The sequence below is a fragment of the Mesoplodon bidens genome (genome assembly GCF_964165515.1).
Source record: "Mesoplodon bidens genome assembly, contig: HAP1_SCAFFOLD_619, whole genome shotgun sequence".
Lineage (NCBI taxonomy): Eukaryota > Metazoa > Chordata > Mammalia > Artiodactyla > Ziphiidae > Mesoplodon > Mesoplodon bidens.
This window is the reverse complement of record NW_027672157.1, coordinates 113,869-132,679: the sequence shown is the minus strand read 5'-3', so window position 1 is coordinate 132,679 and position 18,811 is coordinate 113,869. Positions and strand designations below refer to the sequence as shown.

The 18,811-nt window shown below is 43.5% G+C and overlaps 1 protein-coding gene across 1 annotated transcript in view; it reads left to right on the top strand.

Annotated features, from left to right (window-relative positions):
- Positions 1 to 9,652: 9,652 nt before the first annotated feature.
- Positions 9,653 to 18,811, top strand: part of LOC308610532 (putative spermatogenesis-associated protein 31C2) — a gene marked incomplete at its 3' end in the record, with an annotated part of 41,095 nt that continues 31,936 nt past the window's right edge. Inside the window, exons 1-3 of the mRNA XM_081259629.1 lie at positions 9,653 to 9,730; positions 10,086 to 10,146; positions 10,375 to 11,374. Of these exons, the coding sequence (XP_081115755.1) occupies positions 10,505 to 11,374 (870 nt within the window). The 5' untranslated portion in view covers positions 9,653 to 9,730; positions 10,086 to 10,146; positions 10,375 to 10,504. The remainder of the gene's footprint in view (positions 9,731 to 10,085; positions 10,147 to 10,374; positions 11,375 to 18,811) is intronic.

Below are 18,811 nucleotides of genomic sequence, written 5' to 3'. Positions count from 1 at the left end.
GCAAATAGCCAATAGGCATATATTCATGGATACATATACTTTACATTTATATATATAAAACATATCCATAAATATATTTTTGCCATTTTCTCCCATTGGATTGTCTTTTTATTTTTGAAGTGTAAAAATTCTTTAATCTGTATATGAGTTCTTTGCCAGATATTGATATTGCAAACCTTTTCCAAGTTTGATCTTTCCTGTTGATTTTCTTAATTTTGATTTTTATTCAGCAGAAGTTTCCCTTTCCTCTGTGGCTGTCACTGCCTTGTCAGGGTTGGGTTCTGATCCCTAGTCGTTGGAGCAGAGGCCCTCAGGTCTGTTTCTTAGCTGTGTTTCTGATCTGCGGTGTGAGGTAGGGAGGACTGGAGCACCCCCACTGGGATAGAAGCCATTGAGTATTCCTCCTCTGGAGGTGTTCACCTGTGGGTATGCTCTGTTTTGTCTCCTTTCTGCCCATTGTGTAGGCTTACAAAGTACACTGCTGTTGGTACTGCTCTCAGTCCCACCTTAACCGTGGTTATGGCGGCAACTGGCCCTGGTGACTCAGGCATCATTTTCACCAGGCCACTGGCCCAGATCCACTGAGGTCAGGTCCCAGGACTGCAGTAATTATGTACCTGGACCCACTATGTGAGATACGGAGGCAGCTCAGACTCTGGCCTGGCCAAACCCCAGCATGTATGTGCCCACAAAACCCACAGCTGCTAAAGCCAGACCTGTCTCAGCTGCAGGAGCACTTGTCCATTGGGATGTTCCCAGGTGCTGAATTTAGGAAGCCATCAGAGGAAGTGTAATGCCATGATTTGCACAGCCATGAGGAGAGATTTCAGCTCTTCTTCCTTAGTTGCATGTTCCCTGGAACTCAGCTGTGGCTTCAGCCCCATCTCTGCATGTGGGCCACCCACTGGCGTCTGCTCCCAAGGCTGCTGGAGCACACGAGCTTGTCAGGCAGGAGGATGTAGAAGCGGCAATCAGGGCAGGCAGGCTGCCCAGGTGAGAGGGTGCTGGGTGGCTATGGGATGTACGAGCCTGTCAGGCAGGAGGGAGTCAAGGTGGCAAGCTGGGCAAATGGGCCACCCAAGCAGGAGAGTGCTGAGGTGATGATGGCTGGGGGCCCGTGAGCCACTCTGGCAGGAGCCCTTCCTAGTGCCTGTGGAGGCAGGGGCCAGTGCGTGAGGAGAGAGGCTGCAATGGGGGCCCCGCCCTTTGTGCATCACGCAGCAGTGGCACTTTGCTTCTCTGCTGGTCTGGGCTTCCTCCAGGAGCATTCCTTGTTGTGGAGCTCCTCACTCCTATCCCCTTGAGCTGTCTCCTCACAGCCAACATCATTCCCCTTCCTGGGTCTGCTCTTCAAACCCCACATTCCAACACTCAGCCCCCGTGTGCACCAGTGGTCCCCAGTGGCCGGGGCATGCAGAGCTGTGGCCAGACCACTTGTGTAGGCCTCACTCTCTCCTGCCTGCCACAGACTGGTTGCTGCACTGTTCTCTGAGCCACCAAATTTCTCCTTCTGCCCCAGCTTCTCTCCCCGCTGCTTCCCCAGATGCGGGGAACCTCTTCTCACCTTCAGCTCCGCTCCCCCGCCCAGGGTCACAGGTCACGTCCCACTTCATCTGCTCTTCCTTTTCCCTTCTTCTTTCTTTCGTCCTACCTGCTTACGTGGGGATCTTTCTTGTCCTTTTAGGTGCCTGAGGTCCTCTGCTAGTGTTTATCAGGTGCTCTGGGAGAATTGTTCCATTTGTAGATGTATTCTTGATGCATTTGTGGGGAGATATGAACTCCACATCTTCCTACTCCTCCGTCTTCTTGACTGACTAATCAGCAGTTTGAGTTTTAAAAGGCCACTTTTTCCCCTTTTTTAACCTTGGTTTCAGGTTCTACCTAATTTAGCTAATTAGGCTCAGTCTCAGGTCATTGTGGTCTGTATTTACATTTCTGATTTGTACCGATTTGCGAGACAAAGACAGTTGCTTTTAATTCCCCAAAGAACTGGCCTGTCACCTAAATAATATTAAAAGATTGATTTGCCCAACTACGTTTTCTTTAACTTGCTTTTCTGTATCAGTGAGAAGATTTCCAACTAGACTGAAATTTCAGAATTCTATAGTCTAGAACTTTATGGTGTAATTGATCATACCTTCTAACCTTGCATAAGGCATTCAACAAAGACCCTCTTTCTGAGTGCACAGGTTAGACCCAGAGTAAAGTCTCCATTATTTATTTTTATTATCCCTTAAATATTAGCTGTCAGTTCTTACTTTATATTGTATAGGCTCAGGTAATCCCACTGGTTTCCTTTAGTATGTTTAATTAATATTTCCTTCATATGCCGTCTTATAATATCAGGCAGGGGAAGAATTCCCCAGTGAAACATGTCTATCCCTCACAATATAATTAGGCAAAAGAGAGGTAATTATCTTACACAATGCCCATTTAAACATCCCAATTTTTATAAAGACTCTGGGGTCCCCAGAGAGTGGTTGAACCAAGGGACTCAGGCACTTTTGTCAATCTTTTAACTTGATTAATTGGTCTAACTTTTGCCCCAAGTAATTGTTGGTCAGGTATCTCAGTGTAATTTTACGTGTATAAAATTTACATGTAATAAAATATACGTACTTTAAACTGGGGTAAATAGGGCAGACTTGTTTGGGTCTGGCCCTTTAATGTTGATGACAAGTAGGAGATCCCTTTGGCCCATCCAATCTTAGGTAGTATTGTATCCAATCTTTGATTTATCTCATTAATGTCTGTTTTATTTATCCCACTTTAAAATAACCATCTAAAGATTTCTTATTCATTTAGGAGAAGTCCCTTTAAAATTTCCACCTTGTTGGGAAAAAGTTTTTAGGCTTTTTCCTTCAGTTTTTTTCCCTGTTACTTAACCTAATTAACAATAATTATTCTAATGTTTTTATTAGCATCTGTAAGACCCATTTAGGGGAAGCAGAGACCACAAATAAGGTTTCCCAAACCAATTTTTTGGGTTTGTTTGAAACTAAAGGAGTTTTTAGGTTAACCATTATATGACTAATTTCCAGCATTTCCGCCCCCCCATAGGAACCAATGAAACAGCTGTTTATAATGAGAGCTCTCTAAAAATTTACCAATTTAGAAGTTTCTCCAATTTGAAGGATCCATCATCTGGCCATAAATGAGGTATACCTTAATAGTGACTCAAACCAATAAGACGCAAGAGGCTTCCCCACAAAAGAGTGTAAAGGATGCTGTCTAAATAAGATGCAGAAAGTTTACTCCCAAAAGTAGTTTAAGAAAGTAATGGTCTTTGTTGTACAGGCTGACACAATGAAGGTTAAGATGGCAAAAAGCCCCTGAGAGTTGTACAGTCAGACAAAAGACTGCTCAGAATCCCAGTCTATTTGACTGGCTGCCAAATGTACACCATATAAGTACTTTTGGATGGTAGTGACCAAGTTCTCAAAACACACACACACACACACACACACACACACACACACAGAAGAATATCAGAACACTTACATTTCAAAGACACAGGAAGAGAAATGCAAGTTTCCCCTAGAAAGCCTTTTGTTTTTTTGAAGTCAGAATTCTGAAAAGATGTTTTTATCGAGCCAGCTTTTTCTAACTTAACTGCATATGCAATAAAAGAGTCCTATCTTAGTCATTTTTAGGGCAAGATTTTCTTTAAGTCCCAAGTAAGTAAGCACTTGTAAATGTAAATTTTGTATGGACATAAACCTGGCCAGGACATCCGATGGAGGCTGGAAATCTGTTGTTCCCTTTTCTTTTGTATTGAAAGCTAAGTTCCCCATTCTGAGTTCAATTTGTGAAGATCACTTTTATTTTGACAAACTCTATTAAAGTAGCCAATTCAAGGAAGACAGGTTAGTCTTCCACCTAATTACCCAGTCCAACTTTTACTCAGTGTCTTTCACCTGAGCAAAGTCTCCCCAGTCTTTCAGCTGAGGATAAACCACAGTGTCTACACTGAGCAAGATCTTCCCAGTGTCTTTTAAGTGAGGCTAACCCACTTGAGCAAAAGTCTTCCCAGTGTTTTTCTACTGAGGATAAGCTCTCAGTGTTTAAACTGAGTAAAAATCTTCCCAGTGTCTTTCACTGAGGATGACCCAAGTACTTCTTCTTGAAACCAAGTTTCAAGGATAACCTACTACTCAAGAGAAGAGTTGAACACCACTGAATAAAACTTAGGATCATCAACCAAAACTGGAGATCCAAGAACCAGGAGATACTCACCCAAATTCGTCTGGACTCTCTGAGAAAGCGGACAGGCCCAAGAAGCCTCTGCTGGTGCCAGGACTCTGGATCCTCATAGAGTTCAGGCAAAGAAGAAAAGTCTGCTCTGGGCCCCTTCATTGGTTGCCAAGACTGCTGACTGAAAACTATGCACAACCCAAAAGGAGAATTATGTTTTATTTGGCAGATTTTCTGAGGACTTAAGCCCAGAACACAGCCTGTCAGATCACTCTGAGGAACTGCTCAGAAGACCTAAGGGAGGAGTCAACCAAAACCAGGTAGTCAGAACATCAAAAGGTTACTATTAATTAAAGAAAACTAGACATCTCCAGTTAAGGACTGTAGCACTTTTCTATGTATGAGAAGATGAAAGAATCTGGGCTCCGTGAAATCATTCCTTTGATATGCACCTTAACTCTAGAATCAGTACCCTGTTTTTCTCCATCCCGAATCCCCTCAAGGTGCACAGTTGAGGGTTCCTGCTTTGACATCTGACTTGATGGCTGCAACATCCTTTGTCTACTGATATGGCAGGGAACATTTTTCATCCACGGGTAAGAAATTGAGGAGAAAATTAACATAATTCAAGATATAAAACCATTACAATATTAAAAATTCCCAAATGTCAAACAAACATAAGTACCCTTGACCTGTAAAATGGAAGATGCCAAAGAAGGGAAAAAAAGAAACAATAAAGAAAATGTAGAAAATAAAGCATAAAATAAGATGGCAGAAATCAATAACAGTAGAACAATAATTAAAGAAATCAAGGTAAATGTTATCATAAGATTTTTAAATTTCCAAAAAAAAACCCCATCAAACAAAACATATTGAAAATAAAGTAATAGAGAAAATTTAGGGAGCAAATATGAATGCAAAGAAGACCTGTTAGGTAGTTAGTCAGACATTAGCAGCAAGGAGGTGACGGTGGTGAGAAAGACAAGAAGAAGAAATTGAGTCACACGCAGCCGTCTGGGGACTCTCCCTTGACTCCACCCAGAACGGGAGAGACTGTGGTCTGGTGGTGGGCAGCTTATCCTGATAAAGAGAGGCACAGTAACACAAGGGGACTTCTCCAGGCTGTGCATGCCCAGACCAGACAGGCGTATACCCTATAGTAAATCCAAACTCATTATACCATAATTACAATAAATTACATGTGGTTTTGCCCCTCCCCCCACCCAGTAGGCATTTCTTGGGGATTCAAGGATGAGAGCATGCGCAGCAGGAAACTTGTTACATAGCTCAGGACTGTCAGTCAAATAATGATCCTTGTCACTCACCCCCGCCTCTCTGCAAAATGCTCCTTAAAAGCGCTCGTAAGGGGCTTCCCTGGTGGCGCAGTGGTTGAGAATCTGCCTGCTAATGCAGGGGACACGGGTTCGAGCCCTGGTCTGGGAGGATCCCACATGCCGCGGAGCAACTAGGCCCGTGAGCCACGACTACTGAGCCTGCGCGTCTGGAGCCTGTGCTCCGCAACAAGAGGCCGCGATAGTGAGAGGCCCGCGCACCGCGATGAAGAGTGGCCCCCGCTTGCCACAACTAGAGAAAGCCCTCACACAGAAATGAAGACGCAACACAGCAAAAATAAATAAATTAATTAATAAAAACTCCTACCCCCAACATCTTCTTTAAAAAAAAGAAAAGTGCTCGTAAGCCTTTATAGGAATGCTGCTTTCAATTTGCAGAAACAGTACACCCATCCCCCCCGCCATCCCGAGAGTGTACCTTTGCTTCGATATACTTTGCTTTGGGCTTGCTTCACTTCGCTGAAATAGCCTGTTCTCAGAAACAGCCTGCTCTTTCTCTCTCCTTCTCTCTCTCCCTCTCTGAGAGTGTACCTATGCTTAAATCAACTTCGCTTTGTGCTTAAGCTTAACCTGGTAGTTTGTGATCCTTTGCTTACTATCATGGAACCAAGATAGCTGGTCCAGGCCTTCCACTGACCTCCTCGGTTGAAGCTATTTTGTTACAAAGCATGTCCACATGGTGACAGACCTAAGTCTAAATTTTGATAAAAGGTTGAATTAAGGTGAGAATATCATATGGGAGGAAAAGACTGTAGGAAAAATAGTAGATGTAGGAGATATGTTTGTGAAAGTGCACATTCATGGCAATATAGCCAAATAACCTCACATGCCCACGTTCCCACTAAAACTGTATAAAATTATGACCAACAAGCAGAGAATACACATTATTTTAAAGCCCTCATGGGGCATTAAGACATATTTACCATGTGAATCCTTCAGTGAATCTTGTGTTACTGCTAAGGGATGTCATAAGGGGATTTTGTGTAAGACTCAAAGCTCCCTTTCTATATGGTTCAGGCTGGACTTGAAGCTTCAGGGGCCTGGGAGGATGGGGCAGGAAAGGCAAGGCACACTCAGAAAAGAGAATACATCCATAACACACTAGGAATATCTGAAGAGGCTGCTCAAGACCTGGCTCAGCCCCAAGGGTTGACCCCTAGTCCTACTCTTCACCCTACAGCCCTTTAGGGTCAGGACCTTGGCTCACCCTAACCCATTCCTAGCTTCCGGGTATAGAATGAGTGCACATGTCTGAATGTTAATGTTCTCTCAAAATTTACATGTTGAAATCCTACCTCTTAAAGATAGGAGGCGGGGCCGTGCAAAAGTGCTTATGAGCTTTCATGAATGGGATTAGTGCCTTATAAAAGAGACTCCAGAGATATCTCTAGCCTCCTCCCATCATATGAGGATACAGAGAGAAGGCTCCAGCTGTGAACCAGGAAGAGAGCTCTCACTACGAGGTGGCCATACTGGTGACTTGATCTTGGGCTTCCCAGCCTCCAGAACTGTGGTAATAAATGTCTGTTGTTTGTAATCTACCCAGTCTATGGTATATTGTTATAGCAGCCCTAATGGATTAAGACCACATATTTCAAAATTTATCTGGAGAGTGGGGACTGTCTTATCATTGCAAACTAAGAAGTTGGGTTGAGACAACATATGAAAGATATTTTTTTAAGTAGAAAAGTATGGATTATTGGATTTGAAAGTACTAGATTGGCTAAGGAAAATGAGTACGTGTGTGTGTGCGTGTTTGCAGTGTGTCCCAAAAGTTTTTGTGCAGTTTAAAGATTTACTAACTCCAGAATTATAAACACTACAAACTTACAAAAACATCATTTGAAGGTTTAACTGTTACCAGATGCAAGTCTGTGTGCCTGATGCACAGTGAGGCTAAATACTGAAACATCAGAGTTTGAAGCAGAGAAAGGTTTACACAGTGCCATGCAAGAAGACATGTGGCTCATGCCCAGGAAAAACCCCAAACTCCCTGAAGGCTTTCAGCAAAGCCTTTTTAAAGGCAAGGTGAGGGAGGGGCATGACTAATTGTTGCAAATATCTTGGTGTTGGATCCTTTGTTCTAGAGGCTGGCCAGATGGGTCAGATCCTGGTCAGGTCATGTGTTCCTGTAAACCTCCAAGAAAACAATTATTATTCTCTGTTCTGCAACTTTTTATCTCCATGAATGGGCTCTTAAAAGTCAGAGCCTTAGAAATAGTCTATCCTGTATATTTCAGGCTCTAGGCAACATTGTTTTACAAAAAGTGCAGAGCCAGCCTGGATCACAGGGATGGACAGAGTTAGCTCAGGCAACAAAGCATAAAGATTAAAGTAAAAAAGATCTCATGTGGAGGCAGATTTGTTCTTCCCTATTACATAGCTATTTATAATTCTTTCATACTTATGAATTTTGAAAAATAAATTATTTTAATTTTTGTGTGTAGTTCCCTCTGATAGAAAATGAGGCAAAACATACACTATTCAAAATTCACAAAACTAAATAAGTGTAAAAGAAATTCAAGTTCTATCCCTGGGTTTACACAAGACACAAACATGATGCGGGAAAGTTGGAGCTGAGGACAAAGGAAATCCTGAGTAAAAATGTCTGTGAAACAGCTAGTCTTCCAGGGTCAGCTTAAGATGTTCAAGAGTTATCAAGTTGGTGGGCCTCAAGTAAAGGTCTCTAATGGATGAAGGAGCCAGGTTCCAGATGGAATGAAGAGAAAATTGGCTAAGGTCTCTCTGACAGGATGAGAGTAGTTGGAAGGAGGGATCTGGAAGCCCCAGGAGGGTGCAGGTGTCTGTGGGTCTGGATGGGAAGGAGGGGCAGTGATTCAGCCTATTTCTCTTATTGCCCCTCCCCCACACTCAGGAGCCCTTTGTGACAAGGCCACAGCTCTGTGATGCAGGCCTGGGGTTCTGCCATCAAGCAAACTCCCAGTGCTCTGTTGCCTGAGGGCAGCAATGCAGTTCAGAAGATGGAGAATCTCTTTTCTTTGAAAAACATTGTTGCCATCTGGCTGAGATCCAGCCCAACTTCCTGGGTGATTGATATCATCCTTGGGTTCCTGTGTGGACTGGGGCTCTTCCTAATGTTACTCCACTGCTTCCAGAGTAATGTATTCTTAGCACCACCTAGGAAACATAGAAACATCAGGAAGGTAAGAAACCTTTGGCTTAATCCCAGCAGAGATTCTCTCTTTTTTTCTTATTCTTATTTCCACTTTTCTAAACCACGTAGAGAGACTCCTGAGATGGGAACTCTCAGAAAAGTATAGAACATCATCCTTCTAGGGAAAAGCCAGGCCAGAGAGGGGTTAGAGTGGGCATGAGGATTTCTAGCCTAAGATCTTAGACCAGGAGTTCAGGTATGGTAGAGGGCTCCAGGGCAAGTCCCAAATGCAGTGACTAATGGTTAAGGACTGGATTACGAAGAGTTCAATCTCTGCAGGAAGGCTGACCCCTGAGCCCTGGTTCACCAGCCACCTTCCCACAGCGGGTGTCTCAAGTGAGACCTTCCTCTGTGTTGGGGCTGAGCCCCTGAGAGCCTGAGAGAAGAGGCTGGACTAGAGGTCTGGCCTTGGGAAGCAGAATCCTATCTGACAAAGCTCACGTGGGCATTTAGGTCTGAGAATGTGTGTGTTTCTTGATCAGAGGAACAGTGACAGAAGAAATCTATGGTGATTAAAACTTAAAAAATCCTTCTTGGGCTTCCCTGGTGGTGCAGTGGTTGAGAGTCCCCCTGCCAATGCAGGGGACGCAGGTTCGTGTCCCGGTCCGCGATGATCCCACGTGCCACGGAGTGGCTGGGCCTGTGAGCCATGGCTGCTGGGCCTGTGCGTCCGGAGCCTGTGCTCCACAATGGGAGAGGCCACAACAGTGAGAGGCCCGAATACCCCCCTGCCCAAAAAAAAAAAAAAAAAAAAAAAAAAAACCTTCTTTGCACTCTTCAAAGAAGAAAAACTGAAAAGATTGTTATCCACTTTAAAAATAAGTAAAAGGGGAAAAAAACCAACAGAGTTTTAGTTAAATGTAGAAAGTCATGTTGTTCATGAACACAGCTTGCCTAGATAGAGGACAGTGAGAGTTGGGTGTTAGCCCCTCACTTTTTCTTATCTCTCAGCATCAAGTAAAGCTGAAGGGGAGGAGCAGGAGTAGGAAGAAAAGTGGATCTTTGAAAGGTAAGCCTTTGCCATTCAGCCCTGCGTGACCCAAGAGTTAGCTTCCATCTCTCCTAGTCCTGAGGCCCCAGCTTCACGGTCTCTGAGAATGCCAGTGGCAGAGCTTATTCCTCAGGAAACAGAGCCTGAGCCTAATTAACAGAGCCTAATGAACGTGGAAGCACTTTGCAAAGGACAAACCCTTTTCAAGTGAGACTTACCATCACTGTCAGGGACATGTGGCCTTGGACACTGATACTTGGGCTCCAGAGTCTAATCCTCCAAAGATTTCCCTTAAAGGGCCATTGCACTCAGCCTCCTGAAAGGCTCTTAGGCCTCTGCCTTCACCACCATGACCCAGTCTCCTGATTTCCAGCTTTCAGAGATTGCCTGGAAGAACTGGAGGGGACTCACGACCTGGTTTCACTTCTGCAAAGGTAAAGAATCTTTCCCCTTCTCTCCTGGGTCGTCCTTCCTCCCCGAGCCTCTAATGTGACCCCAGCCCTGGAAGGGGGAGCCATGGGAGGGCGTGGCTAAAGCCCTAGGGTGAAGGAGAGCAGGGGCATTATGAAGTCAGTGTGGGGGCAGAGGAGGGTTCTTGGGCTGCAGGTGCCCACCCCTGCCTGTCCTGTCCAGCCATCCTGGCCCCATCTGCTCTCCTACAGCTGCCTGGGGAGGCTTCCTGGCAAGGGCAACTTTCATCAGCTCTCATGTCCAGACCCTCCTGGTGAGACGTGCAAAGCAGTGCCTGCTGGAGCCTGTGGAAGATACTGCTTGAAGGGTTGGGAACCCTGCATGAACACCTCCTGTAGGGTTTCCTTCCCTGATCCAGACACTCGAGAGGTACTGGAAGCACATATTAAAAGGTTTTGGGTAAAGCACAGGTGGACCCGACCCCTCAAGGTCCTCAAGCCCATAAATCTCTTTAAGTCGAAAAAGTTCCAACCCTCCACCATTCTACAGTTTGCCACTTCCCCTTCAGCCACCTGTGTATCTGGGTCCCACTCAAAAGTCAAGTGTGCTGAGTTCCTGGAGAAACCTCCTCAGGCTCATTCAGGAGAGAAGGTGATAACAGAAGAGTCAGTTCCTACCGTGAAGAGGCCTCTCCTTGCCCCCTCAGCTGTGTGTAAGGAAATCCAGAGTGCCCTGGGAGCGATTCCATCTGCTGACTACCATGGGCCCTCAAAGGCTTCTCTGACTGGACAGGAGGACAGGCCACCTTCTCAGTCCCTCACACTCAGCCTTGTGGGCAGAACCTGGAAGAGTGAGAGTGTGGAAGGGGTCAAGAGGGACAGCCTAGAGCCAGGTCCAATTTCAGCAATGGTCAGGAATGAGCCAAGAGAGGAGAGTGGTGGTCAGGCCTCACGAGACCCCTGCCATAGGGTAACAGTGATGGAGGTGAACTTAGGATCCCCATCTTTGAGAGGTGAAGAGGCCAGGGAGGCTGTGGAGGCCAAGGAGTCTCCTGCTCTTCAACCACAGTCTAGTGTTATCTTGGAAACCAAAGTGTTGACAAAATCCCAAACCACAAATGTACATATGAGGAGTTTAGAGGTGCCAGGGGCCAGTAGAAGTTTCCTACTACCTAGACTGTCTGTTTTCCAACATCCAGGTGAGCCATGCCTTAACATGGAGGTTGCTAGTGAGCTTAACTCCAAAGTAAAGGTACAGTCAGACAACCAGCTTCAGGACTTTCCCAAACACAGGTTCCTTGCTGCAGACAACTTGGCTTCTCAGGTGCCTCAGTGCCATCCCCAGAGAGTCCCCACCAGAGACAGGTTAGCTTCCCAGGAGCCAAGTGGCCTTATGGAAGCCCAAAGGAGCCACCTAGGGCAGCAGGAGCCCAAAACTTCAAAACTCCAAGACTCATGGAAGAGCCAGAGCAAGATGATTGCCCCTACTTACAAAAGAGAGGACTGTAGGAGGCATAAACCAGGAGAGCATGAAGAAAGGTTTAAAGAATTAGGGACCTCTCAAGCTGGAAGTATGAGCCGCCCTGCCCAGGTCAGGGGAATAACAGACTCTATTGGGAGCAGATGTCTCCAGCTCATGCCAGAGAAGAAACATAACCCTACAGAAAGCCTCTTCAGAAAAAGGATGAGGCTATTTTTAAAGTGGATTTTCCCCAAGAAAAAAGTCAATGGTCGAGATGCTCTGCCAAAAAAAAAAAAGCCCATATCAGCCACTGCCCAGAGTCACGGATCAGTCAAAAGCAGATCAACCTTGAAGAGTGAGACTGCTGAGGGTCAGGCACGCATGAGAGCTGTTGGACAGATCCCAGAAGAAAAAAGAGCAATTCACCATGGACTTCATGCCACAAAGTTAAATGAACACAAACTGGAATTCCAAGTCCCAGTATGTGGGTGCTTCTGCTACCATAGGCTTACCTCCTACCCAGAGCAAGGGAGAATGATGGGTTCTACAGCCTGTGGTCATAAAGCCACCTCCAAGGGCCAGAGTTGTTCTATCAGGGAAAGGGAAGTCAAACACCAACATAGTTTGAAAAGTGTAAGGTTCGACGATGAGCAGCTGGGCCTAAGGTGCCTCCCATCCTTGCCCCCCAAGAAGAGTTTGTTTCCAGTTAGTACCTGCCAGTATGGGCCAAAGAGTCCAGGTGCCCCAGCCCGCCATCAACACTGTCCAAGGCATTGTCATCTTTGGGGAGGTGTCTTGCCTGGTCGACAGTAAAATCCTTCTTTAGTCTTCCCTTTAGTAGGAAAACATATCTCCAAGTAAAAATTCAGTCCATGTAGAGAAAATGATTTTCTCATTAGCACATCCAAGATATTTAATGTTCCCCAATACATATATATATATATATATATATACATATTTTTTTTCTAATAAAAACATAGTGTAATGGCTGCTGTCTGTGCTGTGCACTTTGTCTTCTAGAAGGGAGGGGCATGGAGGGAGGTGGACAGTAGCAGCACAAGCTTGGTCCTTGTCTCGTGTCCCTTCATTGCACCTTATGATACTGTCATTACACAAACCAAAATTACTCTAACAATGAGATGGGAAAAACCTATGAAACCCACACCCAAGGACCTGGTTCAACCAGTCTTTCTCCTTCTTCTATGCTACTTTGAACTTTATGCAACTGTAGTGGATAGGTTTACACGATAGGGCCAGACATTGCAATTCAGGCTCCAGGAAGTGTCAGAGCCAAGTGGATGGAAGTTTGGGGGGAATAGAGTATGGGCTCTGAGTTCAGAAACAGGAGAAATCTTGCCCCTGGATCTCTTGGTAGGGAATATACAACATCTGCTCTTAAGAGTTCCTTCTCTCTCTGATGAAGGCTGGGATTGAGATATGCCCTATGAACCCCTTTTAGCTTAGGCATAATAAAATGTACAGCATCACCCTCCCCCACCTCTGTTTTTCCTAGACTTTAGAGCAGCAACAAGGATGGCATTTCCAGCTCTGTGTGTGTAGGTGGGGGGAGTATCAGGGAGGCTGCTGAGGGCTGTGTTGAGTCCAGTCCCATATAAATGAATGGCTATGTTCATGGGTCACCTACCTTCCACTCTATGTTAACCCCAGAGAAGGAGTTTTGGATGAATGGAATAGGGGTGTGACTGTGGGTAGTAACTATCTGATGGTCAAACACTGTGAATTTAGGGTGGGATGTAGGTGTAGAAAAATCCCTGGATCGAAGGAAGGAGGCAAAGTGGTACCAGATTCCCATAAATGTGCAGTTGTGAAAGAGCAGCCCCCTGACATACAAGCACCATCTAAAGGCCTAAAGGGGAGGAAAAGTTAAGGGTCCAGTAGCTCATCATGGCCCCACCCCAGGGTCTCTACCCTATTCCAACTCTAAGATCACAGACCTAGAGAAACCACCTTTAGGTCAAAACAGAAGGTCAAACTTATAGAAGTAAAGCAAATCAGGGAAGGTTAATCTCTTAATACTATATTTAATAAGCTTACACATCCTCACCTCTTGACTTTTAGGAAGGATAAGTTAACAATAGGTGTAAAAGCCAGGACTAGGGAACTTGGGATGTGACTCCTAGTCTGGTGACCTTCACATAAACACATGGCCCAAGGACTGCTCCAGGGGAGAGGTGGGGACTGGCCTGTGATTGTGTAGTAAGCCTTGCCTGTCTCCCAGTCCTTGATCACCCCAGAGCCTGGCAGGTGAAGAAGCAATCAGACAGGATTTGTGGTGGTGTGGAGGTGACCTGTGCAAAGTGGATGGGGCAGGGTGCAATCCAGGGGTGTTCCACTGATCTGCTTCTAGCACAGCTTTTCTTGTCTCCTGACCCCCATCCATATGGAAAAGCAGGGAGACGAGGAAGAATTTCTCTAGAGTGATTTGGTGCTTCCTGCCATGTGCAAGGCTCATGGTGGACACAGCTCCAGGTGGTGTCTTTCTCATTGTGGAGATTTCTGTTCTAGCTGATGCCCCTGATCCAGATGACAACAGAAATGGACCCCATCCCCCATCCCTGTCAGGCCCCTCAACACGTGGAATTGCTGTGACCTGGGGTGGAGGGGGCAGAGTGAGCACAGGACTGCTCACACCCCTGGTTTCTCCCTGGAGCCAGGCCCTACCTCTGGGCCCCAATTCCCAAGGCAGCCTCCAGAATAGGCAGAGCAGTGAGAGTGGAGCCAGGACTTGTGGGAGGGGTCGGTACCCAGAGGAAAGAGATGACAGGGCTGGGACCTGAGCCTGGCTGCTGCTGGGTGCTCTCAGGGGCACCCAGAAGTGAGTTCTGGGAATATGGGGAAGCTGGACTTGGACCCCCCTGGCTCCTGCTGGGAGGGTGCCACAGACAGGTGATGCTGATGGAACAGCAAGAAAACAGAAAGCAGCAAGTCCCTTTGCCCTTCTCTTGCTGCTCCGTCTTCCATAAGGTACAGTAAGACAAGAAATTGAGAGACCAAAAGAAAAAAAGAAATGGAGAGACCCAGAGACAATACACAAAGACTTCACAGACACACCTCCCAAGAGAGACTTCTCACGCAAACACCTTTCTCAGAGATCACATACCGACACCTCACACAGGGACCTCATGTTGCTTCACAGACCCTCAGACAGAAATCTAGCCCAGATTTAACAGATTTCCCAGAGATACCTTCCAAAGGGACCGCATACAGAGACTTCACACAGAGATCTCACCCAGAGACAACACACAGAGACTTGGCACAAAGACCTCACAGAGACCTCACATCTATTCTTCAGTATCCATTGACAAGTCTTTCTTAGTGAATATGAAACCACTTAGCAAACTGGCAGCATGATAAATATATTATCAGTTGTGCCCCTCTGAGATCCACCAGACACTCACTGTCAGCATTACTCTAAATGGGGAAATGTTTGAGAAGTTTTGTTCTTTTGTAATGTCACTGCCTCTGAACAAAGGAATTATACATTCCAAATGTAGATTTTCAAATTTCATTCTTAGGTGTTCATTAGCTTGAAAATCACATATTACATTATTTTATTTTTATTTATTTTAGAAGAATGAAGAAAATAATGTTTATTTCTTAGAAATGCATGTAGTACTCTATTTTTTTATTTTAAAAGATTTTTAGTGGAGTATAGTTGAGTTACAAATTTGTGTTAGTTTCAGGTGTACAGCAAAGAGAGCCAGTTATACATATACATATGTCCACTTTTTTAAAAGATTCTTTTCCCATAGAGGCCATTACAGAGTATTGAGTAGAGCTCCCCGTGCTATACAGTAGGTTATTATTATCTATTTTGTATATAGTCGTGTGTATATGTCAATCCCAATCTCCCAATTTATCCTTCCCCCCTTATCTCCTGGTAACCATAAGTTTTCATTTGTACCCTTTTTTTAGGAGAATCACAAATGTTAAGCACAACTAAAACACTGTCTGTCTCCAGTGAGAGAAAATATTTGTCCAGTTTTAGTTATCATCCAGTCAAATGGTATCTGGCACATTTTTTACTTTATTGAGGACAAAGCTTAAACTTGAGATGGCTTACTTGTTTCCTTTGGGAACATAAGAAAAAACTGCAACAAAGGTACTCTAGGAATGAAATAAACCAAGAAAGAAGCATCCGGACTCACATTCACTTCCCAGAGGGCTGTGTAACTAGCACATTATTTTGCACATAATAGCTTGCATTAGGTTTGTGAGGTTTGCTTTATTATTTAACAGGCCAATAATCATGTGAGGATTTTTCACAAGTCAAATTTCTGCTTTTAAATTTTACATTCTGGCAAAATTATGCTTCTGAATATTATTTTATTTCTTAAAATGTGGTAATGCCCTAAAATGATATCACACAATCATAACGTTCAGCTAACATACTTAAAAAGATGGGCTATTAAGGATTCATTCTTAAATAATTCTATGAAATGCACATTTTCTAAGACATGCAGTTAGGATCCATTTTATATTCATTATAGGGTTAACACATTGCTTAAAAAATTTTTGAAAGATTATAAAATATATGACTTAGCCTATGGTTGACATTCTACATGTTACCTCATAAAATTACTGAGGGAAGGATATCTTAATATCTGAATTGAAGGTAGTGTACATTTAATCTACATCTGGCTTATAACAATGAATAATGAAAGGCTTTCATTTATTATCTAGCTCACACTTTCCAAAGGGTACACTTCGAAAAGACTACTGATTTCTCACTGCTAATAAGCAACCTATTGCCCTTGCCTTGGTAAAATCTATCTTAATGACAGCTGGTTGTCTCCCAGATTATCCATTGGTATTACAGCGTCACGGTCTTTTAAGAGGAACAGGGCTGACACGAGGACTCTTTGGGCTTATTTCTACAAGAAATTTAGTTTTTCTATTCTCCTAATTAAACAATGTATAATTATTAATTTTTCCCTTTACTCCTTTATGTCGTTGAATCAGAAAGCAATGGACTCTGGTCCCGTATGTCACCTAAGACTCTATCAGATCACTTTTTTTTCAATAGTGCAGCTTACTCAGGTAAGTTTACTGATCAGAACCAAATGGAAGCAATTAGGGAAAACTTCATACAGGAAAATATCCTTTTCAAAGTTGACTATTTTAACACAGTTAAATAAGCCATTATTTTTTAATCCTTTGAGTTAAAGTTGTTCAGGGTGGCCAAGGAAGTCTGGAAACATGAAAAATGTCCATAAAAGCACTTTATTACTATAATACGTTGAATGTGTTGCTCCTCATTATTAATTCACAGTTCATTAAGCTGGGCAAAATTACAATGAACAATGTGCATTAAAGCAAAATTCCCATCAACCATTTTCCATCTGTCGTACATTGTGTCAGATGATTTGTGTGTCTAATTTTCATGGAAAAACTTGTACCTTTACTCCAGAATAAGAAATCAAGGGGGATCAATCTATTAAAAAGATATTAATATTCCCAGACTCTGTGGCCTTCCGTATTTTCTTTTTAAGAAGATTCACCTAGTGCAAATCTTATAAATATTTTTACCATTTAATATGCCCAGACAAAATGGATACAAAAATTAGATCAAAGAGAAAACAACAAAAACAGATCCCCTTTGTTTTCAAAACATTTGATGTTTACATCAAAATATTTTGTTGAAAATGAAGTGATTTTTAATCTAGAGTTAAAAGACACTACAATGATATTTAGAACATATTACAGATCTGGATTTTTACAAATAGATTTTTATTTAAAACAGGTCTCACACTGATATCAAGAAACCAGGCACTCTAGAACAAAATGTGGAGAGATGGCAATTATGCGATGACTTCTTAATACTCCAAGGGAAAAAGATTGTTTCCAAAGTAGTCCATCTACAATATTAACCCTTAAGATCTACTCCCCTTGATAGGTTTCAATATTATTTTCTCTTTTATACACATTTACTTTATAATTAACTCCTACAGGAGGACATTTCTGGAAATGTTCCCAGATATCTACAGCCACACTTTCTGTCATGATCACACCATGGAAAAAGTAGGGAACATCCAGATCCTGATGATACAGGGGTTTCATAATTACCCCTTTGAGGTCAGTCAGAATCATAATCATTCCCAGAACAGGGTCAGTCTTTACATTTGTGCCCCTAGACATGCAGATTGTAACACTACCCACCCAAAGGCAAGTTGTCTTCCTTACTCAGGTTTGCAGGGGCACCACTCACTGTGGTAGCTAGAAAAGTCCGTTGCCCCCAGCCCGGACCTGCATTCTCTACTCTCCACAGACACATCGTACTACAGATATACCAGTGGTGCTGATGAAACTTCCAGAAAGCTATAAAATAATGCATGCCAGGCACGGTAGATGAGGATTTAGAAAATGCTAACATCTTCTCTAGGAAATAAAGGTGACATACCTATGTGGCTTTAAGCATTTTTGTGCATTAGCTGGCGCCCTGGATCTGGGAAAAAGCATCTGATTTTAAAGTTTCTCAGCCTCATTCTCTGCAATGAAATCTGAAGCTCTTCCTTCCTTCTCTGAGTCCAGAAGCTGGAATTGATACAGTCTGCTCTCTGTGATTTGTCTCTACCATTTGTTTCCAGTGACCACTTCAACTCAGATATCTCTCAATTCAGGGATCACTCCTAAACTTCAGGACGAAGGTCACTGCCCTTTTTATTCCCACCACAATTTTATGCTAGTAACCCTTTACAGTGTCAATAAATTTATTTTGTAGAATGTGCCCCCTGGACTCCACCAGCTAAATCTGTTTTGTGGGCAAATCATTTGTTACTTAGCTAAACAAATTTTATAAAATCATATTTCATAAAATTGTATTTTATAAAATGTTACTTTCTTATTTTATAAAATTGGTAAATCCAGGGATTTAGGCTTAATTCTTATTTTTAAAAATGTTGGTACTCATTTTGCCAATTTTTCTCTTTTTACATGTATCAGAAAATATGTTAAGAACTCAACTGTGAAGATACCACTATTTTTATTTTTTCTCACTTTTTGTACTTAACTTTTATAACAAACCTTTATTATTGCACAGGAAACAAGAAAGTTTGTTCCTTGGAAAACATCAGTCCTAAGAACGTACTAAGTTAAAGCTTAGCATGTTAGATCTGCGAGTAGCCTTGCCTTTTTTTTTTTTTTTTTTTTTGGTACGCTGGCCTCTCACTGTTGTGGCCTCTCCCGTTGCAGAGCACAGGCTCCGGA